We start from the raw sequence: 13,928 nt of genomic DNA, 5'->3' as shown, positions 1-13,928 counted from the left end.
TCTTCGACGACACTAGCTATGGGGGTATAGGCGCTTCCTTGTACGGTTTGCTCTTGTATTATTATGGACGCGCAATCATCGTCTCGCTCGATCTCCTTACAGTCATTCCCATGTCGCCGTTATGAGACTCAGGACCTGATCAATCGGTACGCGTCCTAGAAGTGGCCAGATACCCATTCCCCTGTCTAACCATGTGTTCACAGCTTCTTCGTCCAACTCCGTCATGGATGTGGCTCCTCTCATTGCAGCACACCTCTTTGTGCGACAGCAAGGTCCCGACGTACTGGCCCACCCCTGCGTGTCTATACGCCTGTCAGTGCTCGAGCCATGGCTGTTGTTCTAGCCTCATTGGCAGACGCATCTCATCACCTTTGCCCGTACCTTCCATCTCGGCTCCCTGCCATCGTTACTGACCTTCAGGAGAGACTGGATAACAAGTCAATTGTGCAGCAACTTTTCGACTCTCAGTCGCTGAGAAACTTCCATTTGATCGAGGACGCTGAACCATTGACTTCTACACAAGACGAGGATGCTTCTGAGCCCATATCTGCTCGTCCAATGTCTTGCGATGACCTGATCGAACTGTGTGAAGCATCGCGTAACACTCTTTCAACTGCATCGGGTTTGAATCATTGTGGCCCTGCAAGTTTCGAACTCATCAGCGCGAGACTGAGCTCCATGTTTTCCAGCTTCTCTTGTCTTGCACTCTGCTTCTCTGACAACCCTATGGGTGTCTGTGGAGACTTAGATATTCCTCATTGCGCAATACATCGTACTAGATTGCATAACGCTCTCGAGACGGTGCATGCACTTGGTTCAGATGCATCGAATGTTGTCTTTGATTCCATGTGGAAATCTTTAGAGCCGCTGTTTGAAAGCCCCTTTGACACAAGCAAACGGAGTCCAAGGATTTTCCAGACATTTCCCTCCGATCGCAAAGGCTCGCATGTCTCAGGTGTAGTGTATTGTGCTATCCACGCACTCACTTCCTTCGTTCCTCGTGCCGGGAGGGACACGTGGGCTATGGTATGGTCCACGATTATTCATGGCAAAGCATACGGTAAGCAGAGAAGCGTCAAACCAGGGCCGTCTTCGACGTCTTGGTTGGAAGTCCTTGATGCTTTGGAGCAAGAGTCTGCTTTGCGTATGGCGAAGCGCCTAATCCGGGCGATTGGCGCTAGGACGTGTCTTGAAGAGACTCTGTCCGCCTGCAGTACGGAGGATGCAAAGCCAGATTCAAGACTGGGGATATGGCGGACTACGCGTAGGATCAAAGAGTCTGTCGCCGGTTTTTTGATCCAAGAGGAGCAGAGTATACGCTTGGCTCACTTCGGGGCGGAGTCTAGAGACGAGATACGACACGGTGGGGAACTTGTCGGTACCACGTCTCTTATCTGGCTTGAATGGCTTCGAAAATGCTTTTTAAAGGAGTGGGATGGATCTCTGCAGATCAATAGATGGAGTGTTGCCGGCTCGGCACTCGAGCTGATCGAGGATCTTTGTATGCGCCAAAGCCCATAGTTGCCTCTCAGAACTGACACCGACAGGGAAACACCACGGTCGGACACAGCTAGATATACCTGCGAAGTTATTCACGATTTCCGCGCTATTCGAATATCTTGATGTCGACAAAGCAGCACAAGACTGGTTGTCGTATAGATCAGATCCTAACATTCGTCATTTGTTATCGTTCAAGTTCCTTTTCGATACTAGGGTAACAACCCCTCTGGTCCGGGCGTCTCATCACATTCTTATGCGGCGAGCGTACAACGAAGCGGATGCTGTATTGCATCTGCGTCGCAGAACAACACTTCAGTCGACCCTCCAAGATATCGTCTACTTGGATCAGCGTCTGAAAACGGCTCAAGACCATTACCTCGTATTGAAAATCAACAGACAATCAGTTCTATCTGACGCCTTTGATCAGCTTTGGCACAGAGAGAGGCGAGAATTATTGCGACCACTCAGGGTTCGTATGGGGATTGACGAAGGTGAAATTGGTCACGACCTTGGAGGTGTTCAGATCGAATTTTTCAAGCTCGCTTGTCAAGAACTGTTCGACCCCAGTTACTGTAAGTGATTTGACCTGGTATCTTCGAGATCGTGCTGATGTCGAGTAGCCCTCTTCTCAATCGACCCTCTGACTCGTCTGGCCTGGTTTCAGCCTGCAACGATGGTACCACTCTACAAGTATCAAATTGTTGGTCTGCTATTCGCTCTTGCCATCTATAATGGTATCACGCTGCCAGTTTCCTTTCCTCTGGCCTTTTATAAGAAACTTCTTTTCCAACAACCCAACGAAGCCGACTTCAGGGAAGGTTGGCCGAATTTAGCCGGGTCTTTGCGATTTATGCAAATATACCAGGGCTCTGTAGAAGAGGATCTGGCTCGAGACTATGTCTACAGCTTTGATGCCAATGGCTTGAATCTGGATGTGTGCATGAATGACCCGTGGGATGGTTGGTCATTGTCTGACAAGATCAAGCTAGGCACAAGTATGGGCTTGGGTCGATTGAAGGTGATGTCTCAAAACCCAGACCGGTACCATCCTCCATATTTGTCTGGACAAAGTCCAGTTGACGACGTCCATCAGCAACTGCCTCTGAATGGGACGTCGAACGAGACGGAAGACTCACACTTGACATCTCAGTCCGAGTTGGCCCCGTCAGATGCTTCTGTACCACTACAAGGCAAGTTCGAATGGCCTGGTTGGAAGGCGGAAGTTGCGGGACCTGGCGAAACGGTCCAACCAGTTACGAATGATAACCGTCACGATTACATTTCGACATATCGTAAATGGGTCATGGACTGGTCCATTAGGCCGCAATTCAATGCATTCGCCAAAGGATTTTTCTCGGTCATGAATCTTAGACCATTGACAGTAAGTGTCTTGTCTGTCCAACAAGTCTCAATCCACTTACACATGTTCAGCTCCTGAATGCCGACCAATTCCGAAATCTAGTCGAGGGATACAACCATCTTGACATCGATGCCTTGCAACAGGCAGCGACTTACAATCATTATACAGCAGCCTCACCTGTCGTTCGTTGGTTCTGGGAGGTCGTCAAAGCATATCCGCAAGAGAAGCAAAAGCAATTGCTGGAATTCGTTACAGCAAGCAATAGAGTACCCATCAATGGAGCTGCGAGCTTGACTTTCGTTATCGAGAGAAGTGATGCCGAGACGAGTGCATTGCCTGGAAGCAGCACTTGTTTCGGCACGTTGAGGCTTCCTGAATACGAAAGCAAGGAGATTCTTGCGAGAAAATTGGATATTGCATTGGAACATTCATTGGGATTCGGACAAGCATAGTCTGGATCTTATCTATCTATTCGTTATATGAGCAGTGTTACTCGAAACTGGAAAGTTTGCAGACAGAAAGCAGCCATGCAATCGTAGAATCACCTGGGATGAGTCGAGGGTCACGGGATGACTCGGAGGCGAGCATCCAGATTTGGCTTCTAGGAGTTTGGTACATGTGAGCAAATTTACCTCGCCTCCACATGGCAACTTATCGATGATGAGAGATTTTCATTCTTGCACTCACACAACACACACGACCGCAAGACCGACCCGCAAGGCCGACCACTTCGGATTTCACCTCTCCCATCTGTGATTGGCGTTTTGAGGATGGACACTGCTCACCAGTCCAACGAGCAGCCGAGCTTCCTGCTCACCAAGGTCCCCATAGAAGTCCGAGACATGATCCACCACTATATCCTCGACGGCAAATTCACGTCCATATTCACACATCCGCTCATGTTGACATGCAAGCAAACAAACCAAGAATATCGCCAGTGCATGAAGCGACATCTCAAGCGCTACACCACGCCTAGGATCAGCTGGAGGTTCCATGCGAGATATCGATACATCTTGTGGTGATTGACAACTGGGAATGATAAGCATCGGGAGATCCGCTTGTATGGGTTGACGAGTCCTTCAAAGATGTGTACGAAGTCTTGCGAGTCAGTGTATAAGTCTAGCCAAAGGCTTATTGATAACCGGTGTACAGCCTGATTTTGGAAAGCTTGCTACATATGAGCAGATTTTTTGTAATTTGCACGTGGCTTTTTCTTTCAACGAGGTCGTTGAAAAGTTCAGCTGGCTCGTTGCAGCTACCAACTCTGTTGCTTCCTCGAACAACGTGTTGCTCAAACTCTTTGCCCTTTTGCTTCCCTACACTATGTACAACGAATCTCGTGTATCCTTTGCCTTTCTTTCCTCCGTCCGCACAATGCCAGTCGAAACTCGATCCCAGGCTCGAGAAGAGACTCGGTCGATTCAAAGCAGCCCTCTGCTCGTCGAGCTTCCACGAGAACTACGCGACATGATCTATGACCATCTCTTCGCCAGGCGTACTGAGTACAAGATCTTCCATCCAATCATGCGAACGTCTAAACAGCTTAGAGAGGAAGCTACGACGACATTGGCACGTATACTGGGATCTGGCACCATACTTCACATCGAGGACTACGGTCATACCGATGGCCCGTTCTTTAACTTCTACCACAAGAATGCCGATGTAGCAAGCAACATCTTCTCAGGTCATCCGTGGATAAGTCGAGGCCGTCAGCGCTATCAAAGGAGTCCATACCCTGAATGGCAAGTCTTTTGCTGTAGCGATCTAGGAAAAGAGATGCTGCCACGTATGGCCATAGTGGCCATATCGATACTGCTAGATCATATGATGCACTTTGTTCAGAGGTTCAGCGGAGCCGTGCGGTCAGATACCGCGGCGGAGCTGGAAGCCATTCGTGAAAACCAGTCTCGGTTCCAAGATCGTTTATATCGAGTGTGTCTGACGAGGTACAAAAGGTGGGAGAAACGAAGCGTTACATGCTCGGCGGAGTGGATCGATGCTTTCCTAGCCGATATGAAAAGGAAGGAGCGCTGATCGCCCGTGTGGATGGGCAGCTACGCAGGTCCGGGCGGGTCCATAGTCTCGAAACTGACTGTTGACGCCTTACACCATCAGAGAAATCTATACAATCTTACCTACTCACCTGCAATCGACTCGACCAGGTCTTTTAATGCTCTGTGTTGCCTGCTAGCGTTCCCGTGATTTGGTCTGTTTGTCAAGCGTCTTGTCGTATCACAATCCGAAGACTCACACCACGTGCTCCAAGATGACTCCCCAATCGAGTCATTTCCAGAGCTCTTTCTCTATATAACAATGTTTCGGTCTTCTTTGTTTCTAAACACCTTCGTCCAACTTTTACAACACAATGATTCCGCAACATCAACCCACCAACAGCACCAGTCTGAGCAGATCAGTCGGTGTTCCCTGTGTAGATGACACGAAAAACAATGTCTCTTTCATGATACTGCCGCCTGAAGTACGTGGGATGATCTACGACCAGCTGCTCACCTCACAAAAAGAGCAAAGACTACCACTTCCACTCATGCAAACAAGCAAGAGGATCAAACAAGAGTTCCTACACAGCTTTCGAAAGCTTCTCAACCATCGAACTACACTGCAACTTGTTCGGCTTAACCATCCAATTCCTCAAAATACGTGGGACGTAAGCCTCTATCAGTCCTTTGCCAGCGGAGAGTTCTTCCATACTCCCGGTCTGCCGACTCTATCAGGACACTACCTAAAATGGGAGAACTTTCGTGAGTCGGCAGAGGAAGTTATTAACATACTTGCTCGAGTTGGCTGCGTATACATCCGGATGCCATGCTATCGCGGTCTTGCATTCACGATTCGATTCAACGACAATACATCACCATCTATACTTATCCATCAGAGTCGTGCTGGTGACTGGGAAAGATTTGGTACTCGTGGTAACCGCTGGGCCCTGGACATTGAACAATGGACTCTGACTCCGGCAGTGTGTTCAACCGTTTGGATTGACTCTTTCATCGCCTCGATAAGTGACCAGTGCGATCGACTGGTAAAACAAACAACTTGAGACCTATTTTCCTAGCATCACATTCACCATCTAAATCAGATATGACAATTCATCGGCCAGCAAAAGTAGATTTGCTGCGATTAGTGTTTAGTTGCCACTTTTTACCTGAGAGCCTTGCGTGCATGAGGTCAGCAGAACGTAGCCTCGGCCGATTCTGTTGTGTGTGGAGCATATTTATGAGCAATGAGCAAGTTCGAGGTGTTGCCACGTGGAGTCAGGTTCCGACTGTTCATTGCACGCAGGTTCTGTTGTGATCGTTCCTTACCGCACGTCCTCCTCCTGAGCTCGCAAAACACCATTCCCTTGGACTCTTCCTTCTGCCTCCCGCTTGAGAACACACGATGATTATGATCACGAAATCCCAAACCGAAGCACTCAAGCCTGTTCATGGCAATTCGCCTTTTGCAAAGCTTCCGTTGGAACTACGACAGACGATCTACAAGCAAATCATAGCAGAGCGTATGTTTGGGATGTGGAAGCGTCCTCTGATGCTGACATCCCAACAAATTGCATGGGAGTATCTCGACGCTGCTGCTAGGAGGCTGGGCCCCAGATTATCGATGAGAGTATACAAGACCCTGACACCTCGATCAGACTGGCGCGGCAAGAGTGAGTCCGCAGTAAGAAGCAAAGAGGATAGCAAGGCGCATGTTAGTATGATTTTCTTGTGTAGTTGATATGGAAAGTGCTTGTGGTGAGGTTCCTTGTACTTTGAGAATAGCTTTCGACATTGCTAGAAGCTACGATGACTCCGATGTGTCATCCTGAAATGTGGGCAAAGAGTCTTTCAGAGAGCCCTTCAGATCTTGGTGAGTCGTAGATCAAGAGAATACACCTCCAGGCCGAGGTGACCACTCCAAAGTCGAAAACGAATCTCATAGAAAGCTTACATGGATGCCTCTGAGGCCATCATGTTAGTGCACATATAGATACTCGCTTGCGACCATCTGGGCGATTATGAGGGTGATAACGTGCTTCGACATACGAGTAATCCATGAGATCTTGCCAAGATCCCAGAAAAGGCGCGTTTGAATGAGGGTCAAGCTTGATATGGATGTCCAGCCCACAGCACGTTCGGCCTCTGATTCTCTGAAGAGTTCGGATCATAAACTACAATTAGCACGGAATTCTCGCCAGTCTGCAAGGTCGACGAACCAGTGCTGTTCAGATCACCTGTCCGGACACTCAGTTGCAAAAGTCACATCGAATAAATGGTTTGCAGAGCACGGCACAGTACAAGCCAAGACATTTGCATCGAGCAATGATTGTATGTCAGGATCCGATGGCGACATCGATGACTCCGTACCAAAAGAACTGAGCGTCTGGGTCGCCGCTGATAAGTGAATCCAGTCCGAGACCTCATTGGAGATAGGCGGTCTACAGCATGTGGTAGCCCAGAAGTCTTCCATAGCGTTGCAGCCGTAGTCTGTAGTTGGGCAGTCGTATATCATCATTGTGATCGTGTCGCCGATGGCTTCCACCAGCTAGAGCGTCTCCGCACAGTTCGGCCAATGCGACTGGAAGGCATGCCATGGACTATCTGGTGGACTTTTGTAAAAGGGATTGAAACATATGATTGATCGGCGTTGCATCCTGAACGCTCGATAATCCTTGCGCCATGTTTTTGACGCGTGGGTGAGTGATACGAGTACGATTGGAAGGCATATCCGCGGGCAACCCTGTGAGTAACACGTTTGTCACGATGATGAGGACAGATTTTATGCACTGGTCAAAGCGTTGAAGGCGGCGGTTGATCCCGTTTTTGGGTCTTTACCCAACTCTTTTGTTTCTACTTCCGACCGCCGCTCATCGACATACCACCACTGCTGTCTGCCTTTATCAACCAATAACTAATGCCGCTATTTGGAGGGTCGGTTTTGAGTGGTGCTTTATATTTTCGTTATCATCAACGCCTGCGCTGGAATGATCTTCCAGGGTCTTGCTGAAACTCGTCTTGTATACCGGACAAGTCACCGTTTATGAAAACCCTTGAGATCTACATGGTCCACGGACAAATCGACCTTGATCGATTCAGATAAGGGACTCCACACTCTGTCCTGAATCGCTGCACGCTAGCCGTTATGGCCTCTCATGTATGGACATGTTTGAGCAATCAATATCGACCTAGAGTGTTTCTAGATAGCTTCTCGCTGACTTCTAGACTGATGTCGTCTTTCTTGGACAGCAGGTGTTGCATACGGGCGTAGCACATGGGAAGAAGGTGCTCCACAACAGAGCTCTACCTATCAGACCCTACACGTTGCCAGTTGGATGTCTCAGAAGCGATACACAGCAGAGTAATCAGAAGCATTGCACCATTATGACAGGAATGGTATATCGCGCTCTTCGTGGATCATAAAAGGCAGCTCTAAGCCCTCCTTTCTTCTCCGTTCATCACAACCATCAAGGCTATTCATCGTTTCCGCCTTGTTATCAGGCAATATCTCTCGTTCCACTCTCACGTTCTATCATCACCATGTCTCGTCAAGCTGCCATCTTGGGTCTCCTTGCCCCCGCACTTATCCAAGCTATCCCTTTAGGTGTCGGCGTGTCTGTCGGCCTTGGTGTCAATGCCGGTCCCCTGATCTCAGGCCTCGTCTCACCTCTTCTTCCTGTTGTCACTCCAGTAGGAGGACTTGTCAGCGGTATTGGCGGAGCTGTCGAGACCGCTGCAAGCGCAATTCTCTCTGAAGTGCCAGCTCTGGCTACCGGAGTTGTCGTGCCAATTGTTTCTGGCGTCGCCCAAGGAGCCGGAGCGGCCGTATCGGGGGTCTCCGAAATCTTGGACACCGCTGGTACCGCTGTGGGTCAAGTCGCCTCGCCGGCTGTCTCGCTTGTGTCCAGTATCATCGGCGATGTTGGCTCCGTGGTCTCTGGAGTAGGATCGGCCGCTACCTCAGTCGGCGGTGTCGTAGTCGGAGATGCCAGTTCTGTCATCTCTGGAATCGGCTCAGCCGCTACGTCAGTTGTCGGCGATGTGAGCTCAATTTTGTCTGGAGTTGGAGCTACTGCTACTTCGGTTGGCGGTGTTGTGGTCAGCGATGTGAGCGCTGTCCTCTCTGGGGTCGGATCCGTCGCCACATCTGTCGTAGGCGATGTTACTTCTGTCGTACCTGAGGTTGTAGCCACTGCCACATCCATCGTTGGTACAGTCGTCTCAGACGTTGCATCAGTCGTTACTGGAGTCGAATCGGCTGCTACGTCTGTGGTGGGTGCTGTTGTATCGGGTGTCGCTGGGACAGTCGGCGAGGTTGGCTCTGGTCTCGCGGGTGCTGTCGGTGACCTGAGCTCTGGAGTGGCCGCGGCTGTCTCGAATGTCGGCTCTGGAGCCGCAGCTGCTGTGTCCAACATCAGCTCTGGTGCGGCCAGTGGTATCTCTGACGTTGGCGAGGGCCTTGATGAAGGTGTCGGCAATGTCCTGACTGGCGTTGATGGTGCTGTGTCTAATGTTGGGTCAGCCCTGAGCGCAGTACTCTCTCGCCTTGCTGCCAGGCCCACGCCCTCATTCTGATTGTGTGCCGCTCAAGGAGAGCCGATACATGTCATGCGATAAATTTCATATTAAGTAGGAAGATGAGGGAAGGGGTGATGATCTGATAACTCTCCAGCTCCTCTAGTTTTAGTTAGTGCTTACTATAATGGTTTAGCGTTTCTCATGCTTCACAACCCGCTTACATCCATTTAATCAAAAGTCTATCGTGAATAGCATACTGGCTACGACTGTTCATCAGCTTGTTTGTGCTACAGGTCAAGGTTTCATGCAGGTTGGCTTAGCGGCGCCTACGCAACTCACGTGTTCTCCTGCACCTCTGTATGTCCAACAATTTCACCGACGCGCTTCGATCCTCCATCGAATCGACTTCTCTGCTGTACTACTGGAGCTACATCGGGATGACAACAATCCCTTCAATTCAGACGCCTCAAGGACCTCTAACCGAGGTAGAGGCACTGAATGTTGAACTTGACGTGATTCCTAGGCTTCTTACACAGCAGAAGGCAACTGAGTTTAAACTCGAGCTGGACTCACGGGCATCTTACATTCGCGAATTGATTTCGCGACATCTTCGAATCCCTGGATCAGATTTCCTCTTGCATGAATCCTCTGGCTGGATCCGAGGTGGCTTTAACGTATGTTTACCTATTGACATACATGGTAGCCACAGTCCACATCTACCCCGGCGCGCGGTAATGCGGTTTCCCTTGCCGTACAATATTGGTGAATATTTCGCGCCTGGCACGATCGATGAAAAGTTACGTTGTGAAGCTGCTACATACGTGTGGCTGAACAAGCACTGTCCAACAATCCCTTTGCCTAGGCTGCTTGGTATGGGGTTTCCAGGGTCTCAATCCGTAGGTTCTCGTGGCCATTTGGCAGATCTCCGTCCGCTGACTGTATCGTGCTCAGTTTACTGCCATAGAAAACGAGACTTGGCCGAACCGAATTCTTTGGCACTTCCGTAGAATCTGGAACTCATTGCGAGGATTCGAGACGATCCCATGTTCTGCTAGCAAAAGAGCTGGCCTCGCCAACACCGGCTACCTACTTCTGGAGTGGGTACCGAATGGCAAAGATGTTGTCCTCCAGCTGGCTAAAACATCGCGACGATGAGACTCGGCGTGACAACCTGTACCACGGACTTGCCAAAATGATATTGGATTTAGCCAAGGTTCCACTCCACCGTATAGGCGCATGGACTAATGATAGAGATGGACGACTGTCTCTCGCGAATGGTCCTTTGTCTGATTTCACACTTTTTTGGAACAGGCATGCAATTTCCACAAGTATTCGGAGGGTGAGTGAGGGCTCTGTTTGATGTTGCCAACACAAACTAAACTTAGCAGGATACGACGTATGCGTCAACAGAGCTGTACATCCATGACATGCTTCACTACCAAGATTGCCGTATGAGAGATCAATTGAATTCAATCGTAGGTGTGACTGACGGCGAGTATCAGCTTTCGGCACTCGTCGGTCTCCGAGCACTTCTTCCTCATTTCTGGAATAAAGAGTCTCGGGGCGGACCATTTGTATTTGGTCTCTCTGACTTACACCAAAGCAACATCTTTGTTGACGAGGATTGGAACATCACAAGCATTATCGATCTCGAATTCGCGTCGGTCGTTCCCGTGCAGATGGTGCAAGTGCCACACTGGCTCACAGGTCGGGGCGTCGATCAGCTCGATGGCGATGACCTTGAGGAATACAAGCGGCGATATGATGAGTTTGTTAACATAGTGGAACGAGAGGAGTGTACGATGAGTCGGGACAGCTCGTACAGTCGACGGCTCTGAAGTGAATGGTCCACCAGACGATTCTGGTACGTACTGGCGTTGACTTCAATCAATGCATTCCCGGGCATATTCGAACAACATCTCCAGCCGAGATTCCTCCCAGACAGCTTCAAACTTGATGCCGAAAATGGGCCGCTATCAAGACTATGCTGCGAGGACGTTGATCAGTTCATTGCCCAAAAGTTGAAGGACAATGAAGAGTACAAAAAAGTCGGCGGTGAGCTGTTTGCCAAGGTTGATATCATTGACAAAGGATACGTGGGACCTGTGGGAGACGGGGCGGTGGAGATCGAGGAGCCGGTGGACTTGCGATTTGAGGTTACTCAGGAAGGATCATGAGTGTGCATGTCAGTCAGTGACAGTGATGATCCATAAACAGCATGTACACCCTCCGGGACGACAACACAAACACTTAGTCGATGGTTCTAGACGGAGCTGTGAGTCATATGCCTCGTTGAAATGTTATAAGAGTGTAGGATCAAAGATGACAATCTGGAGCTCTGTTATCTGACACTCTGATAGCGACCCTCCGCCAAGAACCCTCATTTGGCACTCTTGCAAGACTCAGCCGAAAGCCGAGCCGCGACTATCGAGAACGTCAGTTGCATATCAATGATGTTACTTCATAAGCATAGACTTTTGAAGGCGACTACTTGTCTGGGACAAACTCGAGGGCAGGCTCGACGGCTTCTCTAAATTCGACTTCTATGCGAACGCGCAAGTCCCGAAGGGCAAATTGAGGTTCATACCAGATAACGGTAGCTATCCTCTTGGATTTAGCGTCGGCAGTGTCAAGGCTGGCATCAAACCTGAGGCTTCTCCATAAGATGACTTGGTTTTCATCGCGTCTGACATTCCTTCCAACGGAGCAGCCGTCTTTACTAACAACGCATTCACAGCACCGTCCGTCCGAGTATCTCGGAACAAGCTGCAAGAGTGCAAAGGACATGGCGTGCAAGGCACAATCGCGAACGCAGGCTACGCAAATTTGTTCACTGGCAAGCCTGGATTAGAGGATACTATCAAGATGGGAGACGAAGCTGCTGCGCAATTGATTGATGGAAAAGCAAAGCCCCCAATCATGGTCATGCACACAAATGCGGGTAGTCAAAGGTAAGCCTACCTGGCACTTTGCTAAGCATTGCAATGTGCTAGTGACTTCTAGACTTCCAATGGATACGATACTCCAGAGCATGCCAAAACTACGCGAGAAGATGGGCAACTCACATGATCACTGGATGGCCGCTGCCAAAGCCTTGTTGACAATCGACACATTTCCGAAAATGGCTTCACGCAACTTTACTCTCCCGAACTCGTCCGTGACTTTCAAATTAGCAGGTATCACCAAAGGCGCGTCTGGGAATAATTTGCATCGACGCCCCCGTCACACCAGTCGCGCTACAGCAACATCTTTCATCCGCAGCCGACAAGTCTTACAATTGCATCTCCATTAGAGGGGATACTTCCACCAATGACATGGTCGTGGTGCTCGCTAGCGGTGCAGCTGGCGGAGACGTCGTTGATTCCGATCCTAGTGCTCATCATCAGTCTGACGATTTCGTTGCCCTGCAGAAGGTCCTTGTCGAGTACATGGCTGAGCTCGCGAAATTGGTCGTTCGTGATGGCGAAGGTGCTACTAAATTCGTTACCATTCGTATCAAAGGTGCACCGTCTTATCCGGCCGGCAAGTGTATTGCTTCGGTGATAGCACGTTCTGTTCTGCTCAAGACTGCCTTATGTGGCAAAGATAGTGGCTGGGAGAATGTCGCAGTCGCTCTCGGTTATTCCTTGACTGACACAGAGTTTGCTGCGCAAGGCATCATCGTTCCAGAATCAACGTCCATCAGTCTTACTACTTCGGATGGTTCGTAAATGTTGAAAATGTTCGACAAGGGCGTTCCCGCGAATGCGGACCGGGGTGAGATCAAGAAGCACATAGATCAAGAAGATATTGAGATTCTGGTCAATCTCAAAGATTCCGAAGGATCTCAGCATCTCGAGGAAGCCGCGTATTGGACGTGTGATATCACCCATGAGTTCATTAAGGTGAACAGTAATTTCAGAACATCACATCTCGTTCTAGGTGAGGGGCCTGATCGATGGCATAGGATCGTACTGCATTTTAGCAGCAACCAAGAGTGAGGGCCAGCTATACGTGGAATCGAAATTGTTGTTGATCGTCAGAACGATCTAGGCCTTGGAAAGTCCTTCTGTCAAAGGAGAAATGGACCGACGGCCATCCTTGTCTGATCAGCCCAGATAAATCGGTTGTGGAAAGTACGACGTCCAGCAGCTTCCACGAGATAATACAGTCTGAGGAACGAGAGCCTTGATCTCTTGCAAAGCTTGGCCATGGCTCTCATTCCATTCTCGAATGCTAGTTGCGGACGCCGTGGCTCGGTCAGTTCGCGAAGTGTTCAGGCGAATGGTTCCCCAGATCATGTCCACTCTAGACTAGTGCTTCCTTGTTTCAGCACCTCGCGTGTAAGCTCTGTACGACTGCGTGTTTTCGGTCCGTCTTGGGACTCTCGTCAGCTGGACAGATAGATGAACCTCCCGGTGGGTATTTTGCCGTTCACCAATGCAGGCTTCGCGTTGTTAAGGACGTAGCGATACGTTCAAGTAGGCATACCGTCTTTCGATCCAAATCCTCAGCCTAAAGCTTTAGAAGCATATCGGATCGACTCAATCTAGGAATAAGCCACACGTTATAGGACTGTT

At 49.6% G+C, this 13,928-nt stretch overlaps 7 protein-coding genes across 7 annotated transcripts; 6 read left to right on the top strand and 1 right to left on the bottom strand.

Annotated features, from left to right (window-relative positions):
* Window positions 1–327: 327 nt before the first annotated feature.
* Window positions 328–3,312, top strand: AUEXF2481DRAFT_26734 (uncharacterized protein; the record flags this gene model as incomplete). The annotated part of the gene is made up of 4 exons (XM_013491282.1): window positions 328–1,501; window positions 1,548–2,072; window positions 2,121–2,881; window positions 2,932–3,312. 4 exons carry the CDS (start codon window positions 328–330, stop codon window positions 3,310–3,312), a joined length of 2,841 nt encoding a protein of 946 aa, XP_013346736.1.
* A 130-nt stretch (window positions 3,313–3,442) lies between these two features.
* AUEXF2481DRAFT_481394 (uncharacterized protein) lies at window positions 3,443–4,044 on the bottom strand. Its single transcript, XM_013491604.1, has one exon. The coding sequence runs from the start codon at window positions 3,904–3,906 to the stop codon at window positions 3,598–3,600; it is 309 nt and encodes a 102-aa protein (XP_013347058.1). The 5' UTR covers window positions 3,907–4,044; the 3' UTR covers window positions 3,443–3,597.
* Window positions 4,045–4,183: 139 nt separating this feature from the next.
* AUEXF2481DRAFT_26733 (uncharacterized protein) lies at window positions 4,184–4,894 on the top strand (the record flags this gene model as incomplete). Its single annotated transcript, XM_013491281.1, has 1 exon — window positions 4,184–4,894. The coding sequence occupies one exon, from the start codon at window positions 4,184–4,186 to the stop codon at window positions 4,892–4,894; it is 711 nt and encodes a 236-aa protein (XP_013346735.1).
* A 293-nt stretch (window positions 4,895–5,187) lies between these two features.
* On the top strand, window positions 5,188–6,147 carry AUEXF2481DRAFT_36862 (uncharacterized protein). Its single transcript, XM_013491389.1, has one exon. It carries the CDS (start codon window positions 5,226–5,228, stop codon window positions 5,913–5,915), a length of 690 nt encoding a protein of 229 aa, XP_013346843.1. The 5' UTR covers window positions 5,188–5,225; the 3' UTR covers window positions 5,916–6,147.
* A 2,244-nt stretch (window positions 6,148–8,391) lies between these two features.
* AUEXF2481DRAFT_2303 (uncharacterized protein) lies at window positions 8,392–9,426 on the top strand (the record flags this gene model as incomplete). The annotated part of the gene is made up of 1 exon (XM_013491187.1): window positions 8,392–9,426. The coding sequence occupies one exon, from the start codon at window positions 8,392–8,394 to the stop codon at window positions 9,424–9,426; it is 1,035 nt and encodes a 344-aa protein (XP_013346641.1).
* A 590-nt stretch (window positions 9,427–10,016) lies between these two features.
* Window positions 10,017–10,616, top strand: AUEXF2481DRAFT_36860 (uncharacterized protein). The gene has a single exon (XM_013491388.1). It carries the CDS (start codon window positions 10,104–10,106, stop codon window positions 10,374–10,376), a length of 273 nt encoding a protein of 90 aa, XP_013346842.1. The 5' UTR covers window positions 10,017–10,103; the 3' UTR covers window positions 10,377–10,616.
* On the top strand, window positions 10,338–11,696 carry AUEXF2481DRAFT_36857 (uncharacterized protein). The gene is made up of 3 exons (XM_013491387.1): window positions 10,338–10,708; window positions 10,758–10,854; window positions 10,966–11,696. The coding sequence occupies exons 1-3, from the start codon at window positions 10,478–10,480 to the stop codon at window positions 11,205–11,207; spliced, it is 570 nt and encodes a 189-aa protein (XP_013346841.1). The 5' UTR covers window positions 10,338–10,477; the 3' UTR covers window positions 11,208–11,696.
* Window positions 11,697–13,928: the final 2,232 nt, after the last annotated feature.

Source organism: Aureobasidium subglaciale (genome assembly GCF_000721755.1).
Source record: "Aureobasidium subglaciale EXF-2481 unplaced genomic scaffold scaffold_3, whole genome shotgun sequence".
Classification (NCBI taxonomy): Eukaryota; Fungi; Ascomycota; class Dothideomycetes; order Dothideales; family Saccotheciaceae; genus Aureobasidium; species Aureobasidium subglaciale.
This window is presented reverse-complemented; position numbering and strand designations above follow the sequence as displayed.

Excerpts from the sequence above, each read along its gene's own strand:
- AUEXF2481DRAFT_481394 (XM_013491604.1), bottom strand. The coding sequence starts at position 3,906 with ATGCTTATCATTCCCAGTTGTCAATCACCACAAGATGTATCGATATCT.
- AUEXF2481DRAFT_36857 (XM_013491387.1), top strand. The coding sequence starts at position 10,478 with ATGGCAAAGATGTTGTCCTCCAGCTGGCTAAAACATCGCGACGATGAG. Across the intron at positions 10,709-10,757 it reads TTTCCACAAGTATTCGGAGG|GATACGACGTATGCGTCAAC; the intron begins GTGAGTGAGGGC and ends TAAACTTAGCAG. Across the intron at positions 10,855-10,965 it reads GAATTCAATCGTAGGTGTGA|ACCAAAGCAACATCTTTGTT; the intron begins CTGACGGCGAGT and ends TCTCTGACTTAC.
- AUEXF2481DRAFT_36862 (XM_013491389.1), top strand. The coding sequence starts at position 5,226 with ATGATTCCGCAACATCAACCCACCAACAGCACCAGTCTGAGCAGATCA.
- AUEXF2481DRAFT_36860 (XM_013491388.1), top strand. The coding sequence starts at position 10,104 with ATGCGGTTTCCCTTGCCGTACAATATTGGTGAATATTTCGCGCCTGGC.